The 23,088-nt window shown below is 41.6% G+C and overlaps 2 protein-coding genes across 2 annotated transcripts in view; one reads left to right on the top strand and one right to left on the bottom strand.

Annotated features, from left to right (window-relative positions):
- LOC131380755 (uncharacterized) overlaps nucleotides 1-23,088 on the top strand; it is a 517,791-nt gene that overhangs the window by 484,527 nt on the left and 10,176 nt on the right. The gene's annotated exons all lie outside the window — the stretch shown is intronic.
- On the bottom strand, nucleotides 1,052-1,818 carry LOC116479092 (developmental pluripotency-associated protein 3-like). The gene has a single exon (XM_032762219.2). The coding sequence runs from the start codon at nucleotides 1,816-1,818 to the stop codon at nucleotides 1,336-1,338; it is 483 nt and encodes a 160-aa protein (XP_032618110.1). The 3' UTR covers nucleotides 1,052-1,335.

Raw genomic sequence — 23,088 nt, 5'->3', positions numbered from 1 at the left:
AGATATTTGCACAGCCATGTTCAGAACAGCACTATTCAGATTAGCCAAGGGGTGGAAGCATGCCAAGTGTCCATTGACAGATGAATGGATAAATGAAATGTGGTATGTATGTATAATGTGGAATATTATTCCGTCTTAAAAAAGGAAGAAAATTCTGATACATGCTATGACATGCATGAACCTTGATGACATTGTGCTAAGTGAAATAAGCCAGTCGCAAAAGGACAAATACTATACGATTCCACTCATGTGAGGTACTTACAATAGGCAAAGTCACAGAAGCAGAAAGTAGAATGGTGGTTGTCAGGGGCTGGGGAGAAGGGAAGTGAGACATATTGTTTGATAGATATGGAGTTTCTTTTCGTGATGTTGACAAAGTTCTGAAGATAGATAGTGGTGATGGTTGCACAACAATGTGAAAATACTTAATGCCACTGAATTGTAAACTTAAAAATGGTTAAAAAGGTACATTTTAGGTATTATATATTTTATCACAACAAAAAAATAAAATATAAAGACATCATCCAGAAGAATTGTGCTTCATTTAACAAACAGAAGATCCTCCCGATCTTAATCAGTTGATGTTAGACAGGAAAATGGGAAGGCAAAGGTGATTGGCTGTAATGTTTCAGATTCATCAGCAAAACTAGGGTTTTTACATTCAACTAAATACGACAATTAGGTCATTTGCAAGAATGGAGCCTGCTTGCACGAGCTTTCATCTTTCAACAATGACAGCAGAAAGAGGAATAATAGACACTGGTTGCTAACTAATGCCCCTTACCTTTTTTGCATCTTCAGTAGTTGTAGCAGGAAATAAAAGCTTGTCTTTCTTTTTAACTTTTTTTTTTAAAGGTACTCAAATGTCAACTTTATTGTTTCTATATAAACACCTTTTTGTACTGAAAACTGTAAAAATAACAAAGTTTGCTGTGATTGCAATCCAAATTTTTGAAAGCCAGAAAATCTAATTATTATGCTATAGCCAAACTACCTAATGCTTTCTTTATCCACAAGTAACTTTGCTTCAATTTCTTGATGTTGGGTTTCATCTCATTGACTTTGGGCTTCTAAGACACATGAGAATACTTATGTCGTCTTGGCTTCTTTGGGTCAAATCAAACAGTAGAGCTAAAGTTATTCAAATACATTCAAATTACACAGATCCCTTATAAATTACTAGTATCATAGTAGGAAGAAAAAGATACAAGAAGAAAAATACATCCTAGAACTCATTATCAAAATTATTGGTGTATAGTCTATACTAGCATAGAGTAGCTTTCTCAATCTGCTATGTAAAATTACCAGCAAGAAAAAAAGGTGCAAGAATAAGGTTTATGGCTGAAGTGGCTTGATGCCATAATTCCCTATTCTAGCATTCTCAGAAGGATCCCATCCGTTAGACACGCAGAAACTGCAGGAGCATCTGAATGGTCTTGATTCCTTCTTAACTCCCTTAAGCCCAGTGTTTGTTAGTATTCTTTCATGCGTACGAACTCTGCCGAGTAACATGTATCTGAATCTTGCCATCCTCTCTCTCTGCACAGACAGCAATGTTCTTACTCCTCTCCTCCTGTAAAGCAAGTCATCTGTGATTTCCCTGAGGATTCTTGCTCTTGTAGACTGTTCATGGAGTGAACCTTCCGGTAGAGGGGAAGGGGATTCATTACTAGCGTTGATAGTCAAGTTACTAAGGTTCTTTATCAACTTCTCGGAACAGATTTGAGAGACCCCTGAATCATCCCGGGAATTTTCTTTGGTGAGCATTTGTGAAGACTCTGGGATGGAGGTTGGATTAAACTTCTGTGATGGGTCCATCGGCGTCTTGACACAACACTAAGCTTCTCCTGGATCTTTGAAACCTAGCAGAAACTGATGACGGAGCCTCAAATTGCTATAAGGTAGCCCGGAAAGAGGCTGAAAACCAGAGCTCCAACTTCTTTTTAACTTTTTAAGCTCTGCCAGTCTTGCTTGGCTTAACTGTCAAGATTCTTCACTTCCCTGTAATGTTCTTCATGTAGTCAACATGAATTTACTCAAGTTTGAGTAGATGTGATGGTCAGTGGTTTTGTGCAGGTTATTCTGTTTGCACTTAAGATAGATTCATTCTCAGCCCTTCTCTGTTTTATTCTGTGCTTCAGGAGGAGATAATTATGGGCTGCATCACCTTGGCTCCATCACTCTCTGGCTTCTAGCACAGTTTGGCCATGGAGAGGTAGCAACAGGAGATGAAGCAAGCAGGAGGAGAGTGGTCTGAGCATTCTCTGGATGCTCCCTGTCTCACCATGGTTTTGGTGTGGCTGGGATCCTCTGTCTCCCACTACTGCATCTGTAGGGCAGCTCCCCTCCCTTGACTATAGATCTCACTGCACCCTGGAAACACCATTTCTCTTTCTTATCCATTCAAGCTTAGGGGAGGTAACAGCCCCAATTGCTTCTAGTCCCTAGGTATTCCTTGATGCTTATTGTTTTCCTTAACCGTGCCCAAATCCTTGACACAGGTCTTTCCTTTCATCCTCCTCAATTAACCCTTTGAGCATGTCATTCAGTTCCTTCCAAGACTTTGACTAACACAGACATTCGTATGCCACCAACACTGGCTCTTCTGATGGTCCTACTTCCCTAACCAATGCTGATATGCCCAGAGAGAAGAGTTTAAAAGGCCTGGTTGTCATTGATGGCTTGATGTCCACATCTCCTAAATTCACTGACTATATGTAAAGCATTTATCACAGTGCCTGGCCCACAGTAAGCATTCAGTAAGAATTATTGTTGTTGTATCATCATTATAATAACCAGAGAATGGCAACCATTGTCTTTTTTTATTCGCTAAAGGGATGAACTTCATTTAACTGCTGATATTTTATTTCATTGTTATTGGGGGCTTAATACATGCCAGGCCACTTAGTGGCTTTACCTCATTTAATCATAGCTCAGAGCAGTGCTATGAGGTAAGTACTAGAGAATTATTATTTCTGTCTGGCAGATGAGGATACCAAAGCTTAGAAAAGTTATGTGATTTGCCCAAGATCACACTGAGGGTAAGTGGTGAAGCTGAAATATGAACACAGCCTGCTGGCTCTAGAACCTCTGTTCTTCTGAAGACATCCACAGCCTGCCAACATAAGATGGCCATGGTCCCTTTCTTCTTGGAGGTAGAGAGGAAAACAAGCCTTAAACAAGTAATTACAAATATGATGCATCTTACTGGGCAAATCGAATCTCATCCAGAGAAAGTGACATTTAAGCTGACAACTGAGGGAATGAGGCAGACACAAGAGATGGTCTGCCTTTCACCTGCAGATGTGGGAGCAAGTTGGGGCAGGGCTGCCTGTGTTTCTTCTTGGATTGTCGTAGCAACACTTAGCATCTTGCTCTGAACAAAGTCTACCATCAGCGAATGTTTCTTGACTCTATTGAAATAAAGATACTTAATTCCTCCCCTATGGATGATTACTTCTGGTGGAAATCTTCCTTAATAATCGCTTGTAAATAAAAGTCTTCACAGTGCCTTGTAAGGTCCCAGAACCAAACTTGCCTCCCGGTTACCTGTGACACCTACTAATTTCAATAGAAGCGACATGTGTTTACTTAAAGGGAGAATTTGGTTGACAGGATATTGCATAGCACTTAATGACAATTCCATCCTCTTCAAATACACAGTTAGTATCTATAATCATTGTTTAAGAAGATTACATGTCACATGAATTAGAGGTTGTGGAGTCGGAGCCACCTCCACTGTCTGATTGCTGTACGTTCCTTATCCTCTTTTCCAGTTACTTTCCTTCTCAGATTAACACCATGTTATTATTTTTTTTCTGGCACCTGGTTTTCCAGGTTTAAAAAATGAACTATAGCACAAGATATATATATACACACATATATACAAATATATGTGTGTATATATATATCATATAATACATTCAAATTATATATACGTGTGTATATATATATTTGAAATTATTTAGAATTAGATTGTAGGGAGAAAATCATTGCCAAACATTGCTCCCTGAAGATCTTTCCTCATTGGAAGCATTGTCAGTCCAGAAGAGTTCAGCTGGGGTCTGTCTGCTGTGAGCCCCAGAGACTCATTCTGGCCTCATGCACCTGTTCTTTATTTTCCTAGAACCATGCTCAGGAAGGAAATGTTGCCTCCTGTTTAGGCTGTGGTCTGGGATCTGTGAATCATCTGGATATCCCTCTGCATGTTAAAAAGTATTTCAAGCAAAAAATAAACATGTAAATGTTTAGTGGCTGGGAGCTGCAGGCTATAGGCTGAGATGTATCAAAACAAAAGCATTTATCAAACTTTCTAATAATGCTCTTATACACCAACGTCATTTGCTTTGTTTTTTCTTCTTTGCATTTGTTCTCTGTCTCCTCCACTCAGACTGCATGATAGAAAAAGTACTAAATGAAGTGTTTGGAAACTCAAGTTCTGGATTCAGTTCTGCTACTGACCTTAGTACCAGACACAAGTCATTGAATTTCTCTTGGGCCTGATTCCTTCTTTTGTTCACGAAATATTTGTTGAAAACCTACTATAAAAGCTACTTTACCTGGGATTCAGAAGTGAAGAAAACCGACATGGTTTCTGCTGTCATAGGATCCTTACTGGCAGTCCAGTAGGAAAATGAGACGTGACCACAAAAAGACAGAAACTCAGACTTGTGATGCGAAGTCAGATATTTGTCTATAAGTCTGTGGCTTCCTTGTCTATAAAATGGGCATGGCTGGGTGTAGTGGCCCACGCCTGTAATCCCTGCACTTTGGGAGGCCGAGGCAGGCTGATCATCTGAGGTCAGGAGTTCAAGACCAGCCTGGGCCAACGTGGTAAAACCCCATCTCTACTAAAAATACAAAAATTAGCCAGGCATGGTGATGCATGCCTATAATCCCAGCTACTCAGGAGGCTGAGGCAGGAGAATTGCTTAAATCCAGGAGGTGGAGGCTGCAGTGAGCCAAGATGGTGCCACTGTACTCCAGCCTGGGCAACAGAGTGAGACTTTGTCTCAAAAAAATAAATAAATAAATAAAATGGGTATAGCATTAGATATGCTATATTTCCCAATCATTAAAGCATTATTTAAAATGCAGCATCTGCAAAGGAACTAGAATACCCAAAATAATTTTTTAAAAGAACGAAGTTTATGGAGTTATACTATCTGATTTTAGGACTTACTAGAAAAGCTAGAAAATCAGGACAGTGTGGTAGTGGCATAAGGACAGGTATATGGATTAATGCAGCAGAGTTGAGAGTCCAGAAATAGACCTACACTAACATAGTCAATTGAGTTTTGATAAAGTGCCAGTGTAAGAAAAGAACAGCCATCAATAAATTATACTGGAATAACTGGATCTCTATATCAAGAAAGGTACCTTGACCTTTTCCTCACAGCATACACAAAATTTCACTCAAAACAGATCGTAGACCTAAATCTCAGAGCTAATACTATAAACCTTGTAGAATAACATATAGTAAAAAATCTTTGTAACCTTGGATTAGGGCAAGTTTCTTATGTGATAGATTACAAAAAGCATGAACTGTAAAAGAGAAATTGATAAATTGGGCTTCATAAAGAGTTAAAACTTTAGCTTGTCAAAAGACACAATTCAGAAAATGAAAAGCTAAGCCATTAAGAGAAAATATTTGTAAAGTATATATCTAACAAAGGATTTGTATCCAGATAACATTAATTTCTCTTACAACTTAAGAAAACAATCCAATAATATAATGAGAAAAATATTTGAATAGACAATGCACAAAAGAAAATACATGAACTGTCAAAAATCACATGAAAAAATGCTTAGCATCATCGGTAACTAGAGAAATGCAACTTAAAACCACAATGGGAGACCACTACACCCACGCTAGAATAGCTAAGTTTAAAAATACTGGCAATAATAAGTGTTGGTGAGGCTATAGAGCAACTAGAAATCTCATACGCTGCTGTTGGCAATGGAATACAATACAGATGTTTCAAAAAAAGAAGCTTCTTAAAATGTTAAACATACACTTACCACCCAGTAATTTCACCCTTAGGTATTACCCAAGAGAAATGAGAAAATATGCCCACTGAAAGGCATACATGAATGTTCATAATATCATTCCATAATAACACCAAACTGGAAACAATCTGAATGGCCATCAATGGATATATAGATAAAAAGAAAATGGTGATATACAGTTAAATATTAACAACTAAAAGGAATGGAGTTGATGGGGGTACAGGGCACAATACTCCCAAAATATGACTGTAGGAGACCAGAATATACCACCTCAAAATATGCCTTTTTGGCATAAGGATTATTTTGAGCTGATTCTTCTGGGAAACAGCAGACACAGGAGAAGCTCTGAAAATAAGAGTAGAGGTTACCCTTTTGAAAGAGAAATGTATATCTGTAAAGGAACTCTCCATTTGTAAGGTTGTCTCCCTCTCTGTACCAGGAGGAAAGGATGGTAGATCACTAGACACTCTTGCCAATGGAGAAGGCATAGGCTTAAATCTGTACAACAAATCTAAACCTCGTTTATGGGGCTGTTCCTGGCCAGCTCCCCATAACTAGGCATTTCCCACACCCTTCTTTCTTTATTTCAGGGGACATGGTACACGACTGTAGTCTCAAGTCTAAGCAAGCTTTTGAGATCTACTCTGGCGATTTTATTCACTTTTCCCTGAGTATCTTCCACATATGCATAAAGTATACATGTGATTAATCTTCTGTTTGTTTTTCTCTTATTAATCTGTGTTTTGTTACAAGGGTCTGTCCCAATTAAGAACTCATGAAGGGTAGAGGAAAAATTATTTTTCCTCCTCTATAGAGTACTGATGCAACAATGTGGATGAATTTTAAAGGCACCAGGCTAAGTGAAAGAAGCCAAAAACAAAATACCATGTATAGTACTGTATGAGTCCATTTACCTGAAATCGTTGTAGGGCTTTCTCCTTAGTTCAGCTAAGAGCCGGGTCATTGTCACACGGCCATGAAATATTAGGCCCACAGACACTTTGAAGGGTGAGAAAAATGGAATTTATTGGATGAAAAGGAAAAAAAGGGCAAATAGGGACCCTAAGCAGAGTGAGGGTCCTGCTAGCAAAGGCTTCCGCCTCACAGATTGAATCCCGGGTTCCACCCAAGAAGAAAAGCCAGGCTCCTCCCCCTGCAAATGTTACGAACTTCCCAAGGCTCCACCCCAGTGCGTGCTCTTCCCGGGGGGCGCAGGCCGGTTGGAGTCTCTCTGGGGATCCCTTCCCACCTGGCTGTCTCAAAATATTTAATGAAAATCCTAAAAAGACAAAACTAAAGGGACAAGAAATAGATGTTTTTTTTTCCTGGGGCTGGGAATACGGACAGGAGTTGACTGCAAAGGAGCCTGAGGACAATTTTGGGGTTATGGCAGTGTTCCAAAATGTGATTGTGGTGGTGGTGGTATGACTATTTTCATTTACTAAAATCCATTCACACTTTAAATTGGTGCAGTTTATTGTATATAAATTATTCTTCAATAAAGCTGTAAACAATGTTAATTCAAAATAAATACACACTTGGAGCTTACAGAAAGTAATTCTACAAAGAGAGACTTTGGCAGTTTCAGAGGACCAAGGAGAAGTTAGGAAGCAATATAGTAGGAGAATTTTTGAGGTTCATCCCGGAGAAACTTCCATTCATAACGGAACCTCAGAAATCCTAAGCCACATAGCACTTGAGTTGGGACACCCTGTCTGGAAACAGGCAGAAATGTCAGACACAGAAATAGGTTTCTTATCACTCACGTAGAAATCTCAGTGAGAGGCCACAGGCTGTGGCTTCAGTGCTTTATCTGGCTAGATAAATCCTTACGGGTTTCTCCTCGTCTGCTCTCTGGAGCCCTGGGGGTGAGAGGGTGGAAGCGTGGAGGGTGGAAGCCCTGGGGGTGAGAGGGTGGAAGCGTGGAGCAGCCTAGCCTCCCTGGCTAGGTTTGACCCACTGACATGGAAGGTGTTCTTTCAACAGCGGGATTTCTGCAGCCCTCTAGTTGCTCATACTGCTGCTGCTGCTGGAACTTCATGTTTTCCGTTTCCAACTTCTATCCAGGACTTTGACATTTCCTGTGGTGCTGGTTTCTCAAGCATCAGCGTCTCACACAGTAGACAGCCAGGTTTACTTCTCTTAGGAGACCCCCGGGCCTGAGTTTGGCTCTCCTCCCCAATCCCTGGATTCCAGGCTCTGGTCTCCCAATTTTCTTCCCTTTCAGCATTCAGTTAGCTGCTACCTCTCCTGTGAGGTGTTGGTGAAGAACATGATTTCTCCTTAAAACTGTCCCTGTCCGAACAGGCATGTTGGACTCTCACTCGTGGCCTCCTTACACATCCTTAGAACCCTAATATCACAAATTATTGGACTCCAAAAAGACTTTACGGAGAATCTAGATCTGACATTTCCAGAATATCTTCCTCAGAACTGAAGGGTGTGAATAGATGGTCAGTGGAAAATAGATTCCATTATCAAATGCATCTAGAAAATGCCAATCAAACATGTTTCTCCATACTGTGTATTAAACACACTTTGGGTATTTTTTTGCATAAATTTATGGGGTATGAGTGTAATTTTGTGACATGCATAGATTGCATAGTGGTGAAGTCAAGGCTTCTAGGGCATCCATCACCCAAATAACATGTATTATACACATTAAGTAATCTCTCATCATCCACCCCTCTCCCATCCCATCACCCCTCCAAATCTCCATTGTCTACCTTTCCACACCCTATATCCATGTCGATATTCACACCTTAATAATGAGCGTGATGACATGGGACAGGGGTGGTGAAGTGTGGGGTATATGATGTGCAGTGTTTGGTTAGAGAAACATTTTTTCTTCTTTCAGATTATAGAACAGCAATAGAAATATATGTCAAGTAGAAATAGTCTGCCAACCATATCTGTAACTACATATGTAATTTTCAATGTTTTAGTAACCACACTTAAAAAGTAAAAAGAAACATGTAACCCTAACTTTTTATATAAATTTTGTTTATTTATAAATAGGCTTCATTTTTTGGTTCTAGGTTCAATTTTCTGCAAAATTGAATAGAAAGTACTGACAGTCCCCATATACCCCTTTCCCCCAACATGCCCAGCCTCCCCTTCTATCCCAAATTTAATAATGTATTTAACCCAATCTACAAAATGATTATTATTCCAACATTAATCAACATAAAAATTATTAGTGAGACACTTTAAATTTTCCTTGTATGTTGCTTTAGTTTTTACATTTTAAAATGTGACCCTGGCCACATTTCAAGTGCTCAATAGCTAAATGTGTCTAGACCTGTGAGTGCAGGTCTAGAGTGCCAGATGTTCCAAGGATCATGCTTTAGGAAATGCTGATCTAGTCACACCCTCTGGTCATACAGATGAAGCTGTAGAGCCCTGAAAGCTTGAAGTGATTTTGCTGAGTTACAGACCCAAGTCACGTCAGAGCTGAGATCAGCACACCGGTTTTCTGATCTGTACAGGTAGTTCTTTCCACTACACCATGATGCAAAACACATATCCTTTTCTTTGTGGAAGGGAGAATTCCAGCTTGCTTCCTTTGCCCCACAGAAGACCCTTCCATTCCTTCTGAATTGAATTGAATTAGAATGGAGCCTAGTTCAACCACAAATCAGGGCTGAGTTTGCAGTAACTGTGCACAGCCTTTCAATCTACCGTGTGCTTCTTGGAATCTCTGTGCTGTCTTTTCTTCTTAGGATTTGCACAGTATCCACTGATTGTGTTTCCTATTCACATCAGAGGCTCTTTCAGGACATAGTGCATTCCCTAGCCATGGAATTGCTGTGATGGTCCCTGGGCACTTGGGCCCTGGAATGAGGAGTCTTCCATTCATCATTTATTCAACAAATCTTACTGAACATGCACCATCTGCCAGATCTTGTTCTTGGTGCTAGGGACACGTAAATGAACAAATGAAATCCTTGGATTCTGAAATTTAGATTCTAGTGGCAGAAGAAAGATGAAAACACACACACATATTTATATATAAACATTCGGTCTGTCAGATGGCAGTAAGTGTTGTTGAGAGAAGATAAGACAAAACAAGAGGAAAGGGGAATAAGAAATAGAGGCAGGTTTAAGAGTGAGGGATTCCTTTGTTCTCTAATCCTGGTGTTTATTGATGGAAAAGTGGATTTGAGGAAAATATTCTTCTTAGCTTACATACAATTTGTATTTAAATGCCTTCAACTCCTTTGTGAACATGTGGGTCCTCTTAAATAAATAATGAGAATATTAACAGCTAAGGCACATTTATTCACGTGGCACTGTGCTGAGCCATGGCATTTAACAATTTAATGAGAAACTGAGCATTTATGCTGTTTCAGTACTCATTTTCCATGTCTCTGTAGTTAATAGATGTTGGGAAAGCAAAAATTGTCATGAGCTGGCCCTTTATTAAAATCAATCTCCATTCAAATGTCTATTCCTGTTTGATCCATCGTATTTTTCTGACCAGTGGGCCAGTCACCCTTGTTGGCAATAGTCTCATTAATTGTCAAATATTTACAACATGAAACTGTACATTGAAAATATAAAGCAGAAGGACTGCAAAGGGAAAAAGCACAGTTTGCTAAACATTTAGAATTTCATGAAGTTGATGAAAGTGATGGAGGAGAGCTACTAGAACTACTTGCAAGCCAATGGGAAACAAGGATTTGACATGACTCAACCTGTTCACAATTGAAGAAAACAATGATGGGAACAGTGACAAGTGCTTCAAAAGGGAGAATCCAATACCAAAGCAATAGGTTTTTGCTCCAAAATAATTTATTTGTTGAATTTTTTTCTGAGAATAACTGTACAGTTAAATTTTTAAACTAAATTTGGTTAAATGTAAGATAATTTTATAGTTGGTGGAATTTTTAGTTCATTTTTCAAGAAAATGTCCCAATAACACCTACTTTTTCCAAATGATATTTTGATGCATTTATTTTAAGTGGCCCTAAAGGCCAGGTGCAGTGGCTCATTCCTGGAATCACAGCACTTTGGGAGGCCAAGACTGGAGGATGGCTTGAGGCCAAGTGTTAGAGACCAGCCTGGGTAACATAAGGAGACCTCGTCTCTAAAAAAAGTAAAAAACAATTGGTAAGGGATGATGGCGCTCACCTGAAGTCCCAGCCACTCAGGAGGCTGAGGTGGGAGGATTCCTTAAACTCAGGAGTTTGAGTTGCAGCAAGCTATGATTGCACCACTGTACTCCAGCCTGGGTAACAGAACAAGACCCTGTCTCAATCAGTCAATCAATGTGGCAATTTCCAGGTACTAGTTACCCTTAAATGACAGGAAATGGCCTTCCTGTGCTAATAGTATCTACACTTTTCAGGTGAAGAAACTGAGATATGAAGAACTTAAGTAATTTGCTCAAGGTCATATAACCAGTATGAGGTGGAGGCTAACAGCAACGTAGCCAACCTGAATCAAGACATCTCCACTACACAACACTGCCTCCTGGAGGAATCACATTTGTTTTGCTTATTCTTGACCATGCTCAACATCAAAGTCTTGCATTAAAAGATGTTTAGTACCCATTTCTTGTGCACCTCAAAGGTAGAAATGATTCTACCTTCATTATTTCAGTTCAAGATGGTTTTAAGTAGTAAATGAACACATTGTCCATTGTCTCGCCATCATATTTTATACAGTCTCAAAGGTTTGAAGTCTAAACTTCCTAACTGCTAGTTAAAACCTATTATCTTTGTGTTTGCTAAACTTCTGCAGGACATATCAGGGAAGTTAAACATGTCTGTTATAAATGTTGGGTACCTAATTGCCTTACCTTATAGCTGAGCCAGAAGGCAGACGCTAAATAAAGAAAACCTCCTGGCTCACAATGACATACTGTCTTTGTACATCTTTCAAGCAGAGGAAAGTTAACGGCCATGTATGAGTTTAGTCAAGACTGCTGATTTGCAGTCTCTTCAGGAAATTGTAGTGTTTCCGAGGACAATACTCCTAGTCAAAATAGATTAAGCCTGAAGCCAAAGTGATGACTACAGTCAAAGTTAATAATACTGTATGTTTGGTTGGAAACAACTGGAAGAAAAATAAGTTATCATAGCAGACAGTCTGCCCTATAATCCTCCTTTATTCTCAGGTCCTTGTCACCAGTGGAATGGCAGAAAATAAAGTTTTCTCTTTGAGGAGTTTGTATCTGTAGACAGACAATAAAAACCATTTACTCTGATGAGTAATGGCTGTTTACTCACCCAGTTTCAAGTTTTTGAAGAATACAAGATACTCCTATAACATTCTCCTGGATGCAGAAGGAGGATGTACTGCTCTCTGGTAGTGGAGGCTAAGCCACCTTGACAGAAGAGACAGGAAACTAAGGCTTCTCATAAAGATGGGGGCTATCAAGATTAGTAAACCACCAGCAATCGACTTCTGGGCATAAACCCAAAAGAATTACAAGCAGAGGCTGGGTGCAGTGGCTCATGCTTGTAATCCCAGCACTTTGGGAGGCCAAGGCAGGTGGATCACTTGAGGTCAGGAGTTCAAGACCAGCTTGGCCAACACAGGGAAACCCCATCTCTATTGAAAATACAAAAATTAGCCGGGCATGGTGGCAGGCAACTGTAATCCCAGCTACTCAGGAGGCTGAGGCAGGAGAATCACTTGATCTCAGGAGGCGGAGGTTGCAATGAGCCAAGATCACACCACTGCATTCCAGCCTGGGCGACAGAGTGAGACTGTCTCAAAAAAAAAAAAAAAAAAAGAAAGAAAACTACAAGCAGAGAGTCCAAGAGACATTTGTACTCCTATATTTGTAGGAGCACTGTTCATAACAGCCAAAAGATGGAAGCATCCCAAGTGTCCATGTACAGATGAATGGAGAAACAAATGTGGCCTATGCACGCAATGGAATATAGCCTTAAAAAGGATAAAAATTCTGACCTGTGCTACATCGTGGATGAACCTTGAGGATGTTATGCTAATGAAATAAGCCAGTCACAAAGGATAAATACTGTATGAGTTTACTTTTATGAAGTATCTAGAGTAGTCAAATTCCCAGAGACAGACAGAAAGAAGACTGCTGGTTTCCAAGGATGAGAAGGGGAAGGGGCAATGGGAATTTCTGCTTAATGGGTGCAGAGTTTTAGTCTGGAAAGATAAAAAAAAAAGTTCTGGGGATCGATGGTGGTGATGATAACACAACAATGTGAATGTACTTAATGTCATTGAACTGTACACTTAAATTGATTAAAATGGCAAATCTTATGCTATTAATAAAAAGACTAGTTGGCCAAAGAGTGGTGAGAATGGGGCTATTGGAGATGACAGTGGTGAAGGAGATGAGAAGGAGCAATGAAATACATCTTTAGATATGTTGAGAAACATATCTTTAGATAAGATTTCCCAACCATGTTATGATAAGAAAATGAGTCAGGCCCAGTGGCTCACACCTGTAATTCCACCCCTTTGGGAGGCTGAGGCAGATGGATTGCTTGAGCCCAGGAGTTCGAAGTCAGCCTGGGCAACATGGTGAAACCCTAGCTCTACAAAAAACACAAAAAATTAACCAGGCTTGGTGGCCTATACCTGTAGTCCCAGCTATTCAGGAGGCTGAGGTGGGAGAATCACTTGAGCCCAGGAGGTCGAGGCTGCAGTGAGCCATGATTGTGCCACTGCATTCCAGCCTGGGTGAAAACTAAAAAAAAAAGTAAGGGGAAATCTTGTCAGGTGATAATTGTACTAATTCATTGAGTGCTTACCAATTATCAAGGATTTATTAGGCTAAGGGCCTTGCATTATGCATTAACTCATTTTTTCTTCATAATAGCCCCATGGGGGTGGGTGCTACTATTATATCCTTTTGAGATTTAGCAGGATTAACCATCTGTCTGAGACATGGAGTTGATGAGTGCCAACAGAGCCAGGAGTTGAAGCCAGGGTGTCTGCTGAGCCCAGTGGTTCTCAAACATGTGTGCACCGGAATCTTCTGGAGGGATTGGGAAACCACACATTGCTGGACCTAACCCCCAGACTACCTGAGTCACTAGCTCTGGGGCAGGCGTCAAGGATTTGCATTTCTAACAAGTTCTCCAGTAATGCTCATGTTGCTGGCTGGGGACCACACTTGGAGAATTAGTGAGCTAGCCTATATTCTTAACTGCTGCAAGGTAATAGCAGAAGGAAGGACTTGCTCTATACGGAAGGAATCTGGGAAAATGGCACAGGGTAACTGGATGTGCTGAAAGGAGCTAGAGCAGGTCAGGGAGTGATGGGCAGAGTTCCCTACCCTTTATCAGCTGTGCCACCCTCCTTGCTGTGACAACAGGGGCAGCTGCTACTCTCCATCAGCAAGGTGTGAGCTTTGAGGTGTTTTGCCCAGGAAGTAATGGCCAAAGATTGATAGAGTCATACATTCTCATCATTTTCTTTCCCCTGGCCTACCCAAATATTCCATGTCCTTTAAGCTCCAGATGAAGTCCCATCTAAGGCTGATCTCTTGGTCTTCATAACTCAGATTGTATTTAAACTTAATGTTACACAAGTTAGCATTTAATTATCCTCGAATTGATTTATGTGCTTTTGGCTCTCTTCCCCATCTAGTTTTAAAGCTTTTTGAGGTCAAGCACTGTGGCATATCTTTATCTCGGACTTCCAATGTGGTTAGAACAGTCTTAGTCAGACTAGATGTATGATCAATGATTATTGAAAAAAATTGTTCAGCAAGTTAGAGATTATCATTATATCATACTAATAAAAATAAGAGTAAGCATATGATGAACATATTTCAGAGAACTAAGGGTTGGTTAGCTGCTGGCTGTCCTGTTCATAGTTCAAATGTGGCACAGATAGGAGTACTCATGGTTCAAGACCCCTAACTGACATCTGCAGTGCCTTAATATTGTGCAATGCACACCTGCACTGCCCCAAGCCATGTCCCTATGTACTGAGTGGCCCCTACAAGGACACTACTCCCTTGCAAGGAAGGTGATATCCTTGTAAATATCATTTCAGCTCTCCCGTAATATCTGGGGCATTTTTTTTTTTGAGACAGTTTCACTCTGTCACTCAGGCTGGAGTGCAGAGGTGCAATCTGGGCTTACTGCAACCTCCACCTCCCAGATTGAAGCGATTCTCCTGCCTCAGCCTCCTGAGTAGCTGAGATTACAGGCACCCACCACCATGCTCAGCTAATTTTTTTTTTCTGTATTTTTAGTAGAGACGGGGTTTTGCCATGTTTGCCCAGCTGGTCTCGAACTCCTGACCTCAGGTGATCCACCCACCTCAGCCTCCCAAAGTGCTGGGATTACAGGCGTGAGCCACCAAGACTGGCCTACTTTTTTTTTTTCTTAAATTCTAGTCAATTATGGTAATGAGAAGGGAAGAGTAGGACGAATAATTCGATCTGCAACTGACTGAAAAATCAATTGAGATATCTCACTACCTTGAGACCAGCCTGTACTTTTGCAATATTCTATAATTTTCTGATTCATGTTCTTTCTTCCCTCAACTGAATTTGTCAATAAGTACCTTACAGGTAGAACCATGTTTTATCTTTGTATCCCTAGTGTCTAGAGAAGAATGCTGCATGTAGCAGATCCTCAAAAGTAAATGTTTGTTGAATGAAGTAACATGTGAGTGAAATATAAATAGTCATCATCAGGTTATCTGAAGCTCCAGATGTGGTGATACACGTAAAATGCGTTGAAACGGCTGAGAGAAAAAGCAAGATAATAGGCAAGTTCCAGGGAGAAAAGGTTTAAGGTGCCATCCGAGTTTTGGTAGTTTTCCTTTGTAGAATCCTACGGTGGATTTTCCCACCAAAATCCAGAATGACAGATGGATTGTTTCATCCTCCGGTTACACGTGGGAAAATTGCTTTGGTCCCAGTTTTGTAATTTCCACATTTTTCCTTGATAATTTGGTCAAATCAGGACACTTTGTTTTCTTAAACAATTATAATGCTCATATTAAAGGCCTTCAACAGGGAAATTCCATTTTAGAAATTACTGTGGAGATGTAACAAAGCTCATCAGTGCCTTATTTTCTGGAAGAATATACTCCTTTGTTTGACCTCCTAAAAACACCTCCTTGTCACTTGGCCTTTGTGTTAGTCATCAGTGCTGTTTACTGGGGGTCGTGGGTATCTGCCCACCCTCCTTCTCAGCACGTGGCAGGATGGTGCTTCTCTGTTCCCCTCGAAGTTAGATGAGCCAGGTGACTTGCTTTGGCCAGTGAAATGTGAGGGAGCGGGGGATGTGTGTCACTTCCTGGTGGAAGTTTTAAGAACCAGTGTGCCCTCCCCTACCTTATCCTTCCCATTTCACTGGCGATGGGTCAAACTGAAGCCCCCATCAGCCTGAGGTCTCTCAGTAATTTCTATGAGTAATATGTTCACATTTCTTATAGACGGAAAGTCAAAATGATCAAAGAAAATGCTTCTTTGAAGTGCCTTAGAGAAATAACTGGCTAGACAGGTCTATTTCCACTCTTCCCTTTTATTTGAAGACATTACTTCATAGTGCATTACAATCTGTATGAGCACGGGTGGCTTCAAAGGCCTATGCAGGATCAGCAGCCCTTCCCTGTGTAAACACGAATCTACTGGTGTCTGATTAGTGCCTTTCACGGCCATCAGTCCCTGCCATTGTTAGGAATGCCAGGCTTAGAGTCAGAATTACAAGCTTTGTTTAATAAAAGATATTTACTCCTCAGTCCTGAGAGTTATCTGCAAAATGTCCCTGTTCCCTAGTCCCTCCCAGCCAGGCCACCCCACGTCTTTTGCCTCTTTTTTGTTCTTGAAGTTCCGCAGTCACTCCCTGTGTAGAGGTAGCCTGGGTACTCTGCTGCTAGCTTTCATTTGCCCATATCCAGAGCTGGGCTGTGATAGAGACTCCTGCAGTATGGGAGCCTGGCTGACTGTTGGACTTTGTGGCTGCTGATCCTGCCTTGTTTCTTGGGCTTGGAGCCACGGCTGACCTTGGACAAAGTATTAAGCAAGCTAACTTTGTTCTCAGACCCGCACATCCCTCTTCACACTTGGGCGACAGCACTGCATTGGACAAATGGGGGACTGACTCTCCCACTACACTTCCTAGCTGTGTGACCTTGAGTAAATGACTTAAAATCTTGACACCTCAGCTTCCTGAGCTCTTAAAGCTGGTACTAGTGCCTAGCTCAAAAGGCAACTGTGAGGGCCGAATAACACAATACATATATGCTTGGCATACTGTAATCCTTCCATCTATTTTAAGTTTTACTTTTAGTTTTATTCGTTTTAGTCTTACTAAGATGGAAATGACTGGCAAGGCATGGATGTGTTCCTCCTGGGCTGTGGGAAGCCTGGTGTACAGAAGCCTAGTGTTCCTCCCGGAGGAGAGACAGTGACAACAAGGCAGACAGACCTCAGCATGGCTGTGCACTGTCTGCTCACCTACGTTCATAGAAGAACTCTTCTGAAATAGAAGACCCTTTATTTCTTTGTGAAAACAGTTTGTGCTGCTGAGCCAAATAACAGAAAATAATGAGCTCTGGAAAGTGATGGTTCTTAGCTAGGAAATCCTCAGTAATTTGGGATAAATGGGAGAGTGGAACATGAAGCTGGGGGCAGTGCCCAAGATCGATGCAGTGAATGAGTCCATGAGTCCATCACACATGTTCTGCGGAGAAAGGAAAACATGGTGCATGAAATGTTTTAGTAAGTACTAAACATTTACTAAACAGCTAGCAGAAAAACTGCTTACCACGTGAGGCATAAAACTGTAGTAGAAGTTGGAAATGCACAAGTGGTGTGAGACCATACAGGAAGCATGAATCTTGATGGAACTGAGACATGGGAGAAAGCAAGGGGCCCGGCTGATCATTGCGTTTTCACAGGCTGAGGGACTGGTGTAAGATGTCTGATATATTCCTGTCCAAAGTCAAGGGTTGGCTTTACTCTGTTGGCATGTGTCTGCCTCCCCATTGGCCAATGGCCTGCTTGAAGAAAGGGTTCTGTCTTCATCACTCTTCTCTCTCTCTCAAACTAGCTCTGTTTCTGGCACATGGTAAGTGTCAGCTAGGTGTTTAGTGAGTGAATAATCGAGTGAATCCATCTCAGGAGCCAGGTTCCAAGGTCTAAGCAGGTCTAGCATATAGGAAGCTTGTGCTAAGACAGTCAGCTAGGACCTGTAGGTTTCTGCCTAAGGACAGGATGTGTGGAGGCATAGGTGGGTAGGAAAGAGGCCCGCCTCCTCCAGGGCATTCCAGTTATGAAGTGTGAAGGTCTGCGGGGACTTCGAACTCAGCATTGCAAAAGTTTACTGGTTCCATTGATGAAGATGCAGGAAAAGGTAGGCTTGAGATCCTCGTAGAGCCACTCAGGAGGTTAAAAAGACCATGGTTTTGAGGGAAGCATGGAGCCAAAATGGTGTCAAACCTCTTAGGTCTCAGAGGGGAACCCAACCTTGAAGATTAAGTTATCTGTGTCTAGAGAACATCATACCTTGGGCTGGGTGCAGTAACTCACCCCTGTAATCTCAGCGCTTTGGGAGGCCAAGGTGAGAGTATGGGTTGAGCCCAGGAGTTTGAGACCATCCTGGGCAACATAGTGAGAGCCCAGCTCTACCAAAAAAGAAAAAAAAAGTTAGCATGGTGGTACTCAGCCAGGCAGGAGGCTGAGGTGGGAAGATTGCTTGAGCCCAGGAGCTAGAGGCTGCAGTGAGCCATAATTGCATCACTGCACTCCAGTCTGAGTGACTTTTGGAGATCTTGTCTCCAAAAATTAATTAGTTAATTAAATATATAAAACGAAAAAAATAAAGTTCTACTTGGTTTGAGGCACCTCAGGATCTTACCCGGATACAATAGCAGTCATTTGTTGAGCATTTTTATGCCAGGCATTGTGCTAAGTGTTTTGTCTACTTTATCTAATTTAATTTTCATAACATCTTCAAAGATAAGTACCATGATTCCCATTTTAAAGATGGGAACTGAGGCTTAGTAAAGTTAAGCAACCAATAAATTATAGATCAGAGATGCAAAGCCATGCTGCATGACTACAATATCTCATGCCATTGACCACCAAGAAAAACTCCTACCTTTGTTTTATTTGTAGGTTAGGGTGTGTGAATACGTGTGTAGACTTAAAATATCTACCCTCTTTTTATGATTCTTCTACAAATGTTGCTTCTAGAACTCCTTGGCTATACCCTTAAATTTCTAGACTAGAGAGACACAGACAGACTTTATGGTGGTCCCCAGGATCTCTATCTCCTGAGGTTTCTGTCCTCCTGAGTGTAGGCAGGACCCGTGACTTGCCTGTAACCAATGGAATATGGCAAAGGTAAAGGGGTGTCATTCCCAAGATTATGTTAGTTCATGTAGAACTCTGTTTTCTTAGTAGACCCACGTAGAGTCTCTCTCTCTCTCTTTCTCTTTCTGTTGCTGACTTTGAAGAATTGAGTTGCCGTGAACCCTACAGTGGCAAAGAAATAAATTCAACAACCTGAGGGAGTATGCGCAGAGATCTTTACCTGGTCAAGCCTCTGATGAGAACCCAACTTTGACCAATACCTTGATTGCCACCAGGTGAGACCATAAGGACAAAACCCAGCTGAGCTGTGTTCAGGCTCCCGACTCAAAGAGCATGTGAGATAATAAGCATGTGTTGCTTTAAGCTGTTAAGTGTGTGGTAATTTGTCACACAGCATAGAAAACAAATACACAGACTATTACCTGAAAAACAAAAACAAAAAACCTTGCTGTGTGATGACTGGGGAGACCCTGAGTTCAGAGGATGGTGCGAAGCTGCTCTTGTTTTTTTCCATTGGTGGAAATTAGTCTATGAGAATCCTCCTCCTTGGTGGGCAATAAGAAGGCCTTTGTTTAAAAAAAAAAAAAAAAAGCCTATCTCCCTTTGTTCTCCAGCCAGCCTCTCTTTCTCAGGTGTCCTCTAGAGTCCTAGCTCTCAAGTTCTCAGTGGAGCTGGGCAGTGGGGAAGAATGTCATAGTCCCTTCAGGCTGTTATCACAAAATGCCATAGACTGGGTAGATTATAAACACAGAAATTTATTTCTCACAGTTCTGGAGGCTGGGAAGTCCAAAATCAAGGTGTTGACAAATTTAGTGTCTGGTGAGGGCCTGGTTCCTCATAGCCGGTCATTTTCTCACTGTAACCTCGCATGCTAGAAGAAGCAGGGGATCTCTCTGGGGCCTGTTATATGGGGCACTAATGCCATGATGATGGTTCCACCCTCCGGACTTCATCTAACTCTAACGACCTCCCAGAGGCCCCATTCCTAATATCATCACCTTGGGGATTAGAACTCCAGCATATGAATTTCAGGGGGATGCACATTCAGTCCATTGCAGAGGGTTCAAGTCCCTTCCATTATGCCCAATGGAGGGGAAATAAAAATGGTATGGCCTCAGGGTGAAGTATCTACAGGATAAACATATCTTTCCATATCCTGATTAATTCTAATCATATATTTCTCTGTATTATGATGCCTGGAGTTCCTGGGTTTTTTTTTTTGCCATGTTACCAAAGACTCCCTTCTATTATTTTAGTTGGTATAAAACATGGTCTAATTAAGTTGTGAGTTCATTACCTCACCTCCGGGAATGAGGGAAAAGAAGAAAATTTCACTGGGCCTCACCTCTTATCAGAAAAAGCTTTTATATCACTGAGGGTAGGGAAACTGCAGGTTAAAGGCTAAATTCCTTTGGTTGTAATATAATACCAAAGCGGTTCTTTTTTTTTAAGGATCAAATAAAGCCTGTACTTAAACAAATTGTGTGTGCAAATACAATCGCTGTCCCTCTTGCTGTGACATGTTTGTGCTGGCTGAAGCTTGAAGTATTCTACCACTGAAGCTCACAGGGGTTCGGGTGGAGAGCTGATCCTGGGCAAAGAGGGCAGGTGACTTATTGATTGCATAAAAATTCCCTCCCTGCAAGCAAAACAATAGCAACACTGCCATTCATGCCTCGGCTTCATGGTGGGGTGGTAGGAGAATGTGTGTTTTGCCTGCTTTGTTGCAAGGAGGAAAGGGAGGGTTGCTCTGTCCTGGTTGAGGAGGCAAAGGTGGCATTCCTGTATTTTTGTTGGATCCCTTTGCATGAACAACCTCACCTGTCAAAACATGGTGAGAAATAGAAGTAGAACAAAGAAGAGAGAAGCAGGAACCAGTGAGAAGACAGATTGAACTGAGCCAGGACCTTAAAATACGAGCTGTAAAATGTCCGATTGCATTTTATTTTACAGCTGCTTGAACTTACCATTTTTGGCTAACGTGTATGCGTGTATTTCTATATTTGTCTATATAACTAACCATGAAGTTGTTATGTCTAGGCGATTGGATTTTTTATTTTTATTTTTTAGAGACAGGGTCTTGTTGTGTCACGCCAACTGGAGTGCAGTGACATGATCATAGCTCACTATAACCTCCAACTCCGGGACTCAAGCAATTCTCCATCCTCAGCCTCCAGAGTAGCTGGTACTATAGCAGTGAACCACTGCTCCCAGCAACAATGGATATTTTTTAATATTATCATGTATGTAGATATAATCATAAATATATAATTTCTGGACAACAAGTATCAAACATATTAATTTGCTTTGTGTAGTGCCTTTCACTACCTAACAATAGCTAGTGATTTCCAGCTTTTTAAGACACAGCTTTATAAACGAAGTGCTTGGCCGGATATAGTGGCTCAGGCCTATAATCCTAGCACTTTGGGAGGTTGAGATGGGCAGATCGCCTGAGGTCAGGAGTTTGAGGCCAGCCTGGCCAACGTAGTGAAACCCAATCTCTACTAAAAATACAAAAAATTAGCTGTGTGGTGGCGCATGCCTGTAATCCCAGGTGCTTGGGAGGCTGAGGCAGGAGAATCACTGGAACCGGGGAGCCGGAGGCTGCAGTGAGCCAAGATCGTGCCACTGCAATCCAGCCTGGGCAACAGAGCGAGACTCCATCTCAAAATAAATAAATAAATAAATAAATAAATAAATAAGCAAAGTGCTTTCACATAATTATCTCAGTTAGAGGCCTGAACATCAGCTCACCCTCTTTTCTCTGAGGACTCTTAGAACTTCCAGTCTTGACTTTCAGGCCCAGTCTAACAACGACGTATCCCTCAGAATTTCATGATAACCAAAGGCAGCTCTGTCACTTGGGCTCTGCTCTCCAGCATGACTCAAAGCCTTCTTCCTATTCCTGGTATTCCTGAAACTGCCCTCCTGCCTCTTGCCCTGGGATCAGCTCATGCAGCATTTTCTCCAAATATTCCTTTCACCTGTTTGCTCTAATGGACATTGGAAGACTCCTGAGGCCATTTCCTTCCCCACTGCCTCTTCAAGGACAGGATAGTTTTTTGTTTTGTTTTGTTTTTTTCTTTCTCATCCCCCTCTCCCCCTAAGGCCAAGAAGTAGAAAAAGCATCCCCCTGGCTCCTCACTGTTGACTGCAAAACATTTCTCTCCCTCCCTCCTGACACTGTCTCCTCTTGCTCCTTTCCCCCCATCTTGGACCAGTCATCTCCTTGACCTCTGCTCACTCCTGCTCATTCAAAAACACTTGAGCCCCTGCCCAATGTGCTTTCTCTCCACCCAATCCTGCATCATTCTCTGACCTCAGCTTTCACAGGCAGCCTCTCTACACCCTGATATCTCAGTTCCTTCCCTTCTTTACCCCACTCCACCTCATCTCAGCCAGTCACCCCCTTGGCCACTACTGGGCTTTTTATTTACACCACCAGTAGCTGCTTTCTTTCTGAAATCTCCAACTACTATCTATTTCTTAGTTTTTGGCTGACTGGCTTTGTAGTTACTTTTTTTTTTTTTTTTTTTTTTTTGAGATGGAGTCTCGCTCTGTCACCCAGGGTGGAGTGCAGTGGTGCAATCTTGGCTCACTGCAACCTCCACCTCCCAGGTTCAAGCGACTCTCCTGCCTCAGCCTCCTGAGTAGCTGGGATTACAGGTGAGCACCACCATGCCTGGCTAGTTTTTGTATTTTCAGTAGAGATAGGGTTTCCCCATGTTGGCCAGGCTGGTCTCAAACTCCTGACCTCAGGTGATCCGCCCACCTTGGCCTCCCAAAGTGCTGGGATTACAGGTGTGAGC

The sequence above is a fragment of the Hylobates moloch genome, unplaced genomic scaffold, assembly GCF_009828535.3.
Source record: "Hylobates moloch isolate HMO894 unplaced genomic scaffold, HMol_V3 SCAFFOLD_12, whole genome shotgun sequence".
In the NCBI taxonomy this organism is placed as follows: domain Eukaryota; kingdom Metazoa; phylum Chordata; class Mammalia; order Primates; family Hylobatidae; genus Hylobates; species Hylobates moloch.
This window is presented reverse-complemented; position numbering and strand designations above follow the sequence as displayed.

What these genes read in the sequence shown, in the direction of transcription:
- LOC116479092 (XM_032762219.2), bottom strand. Translation starts at nt 1,818, where the DNA reads ATGGACCCATCACAGAAGTTTAATCCAACCTCCATCCCAGAGTCTTCA.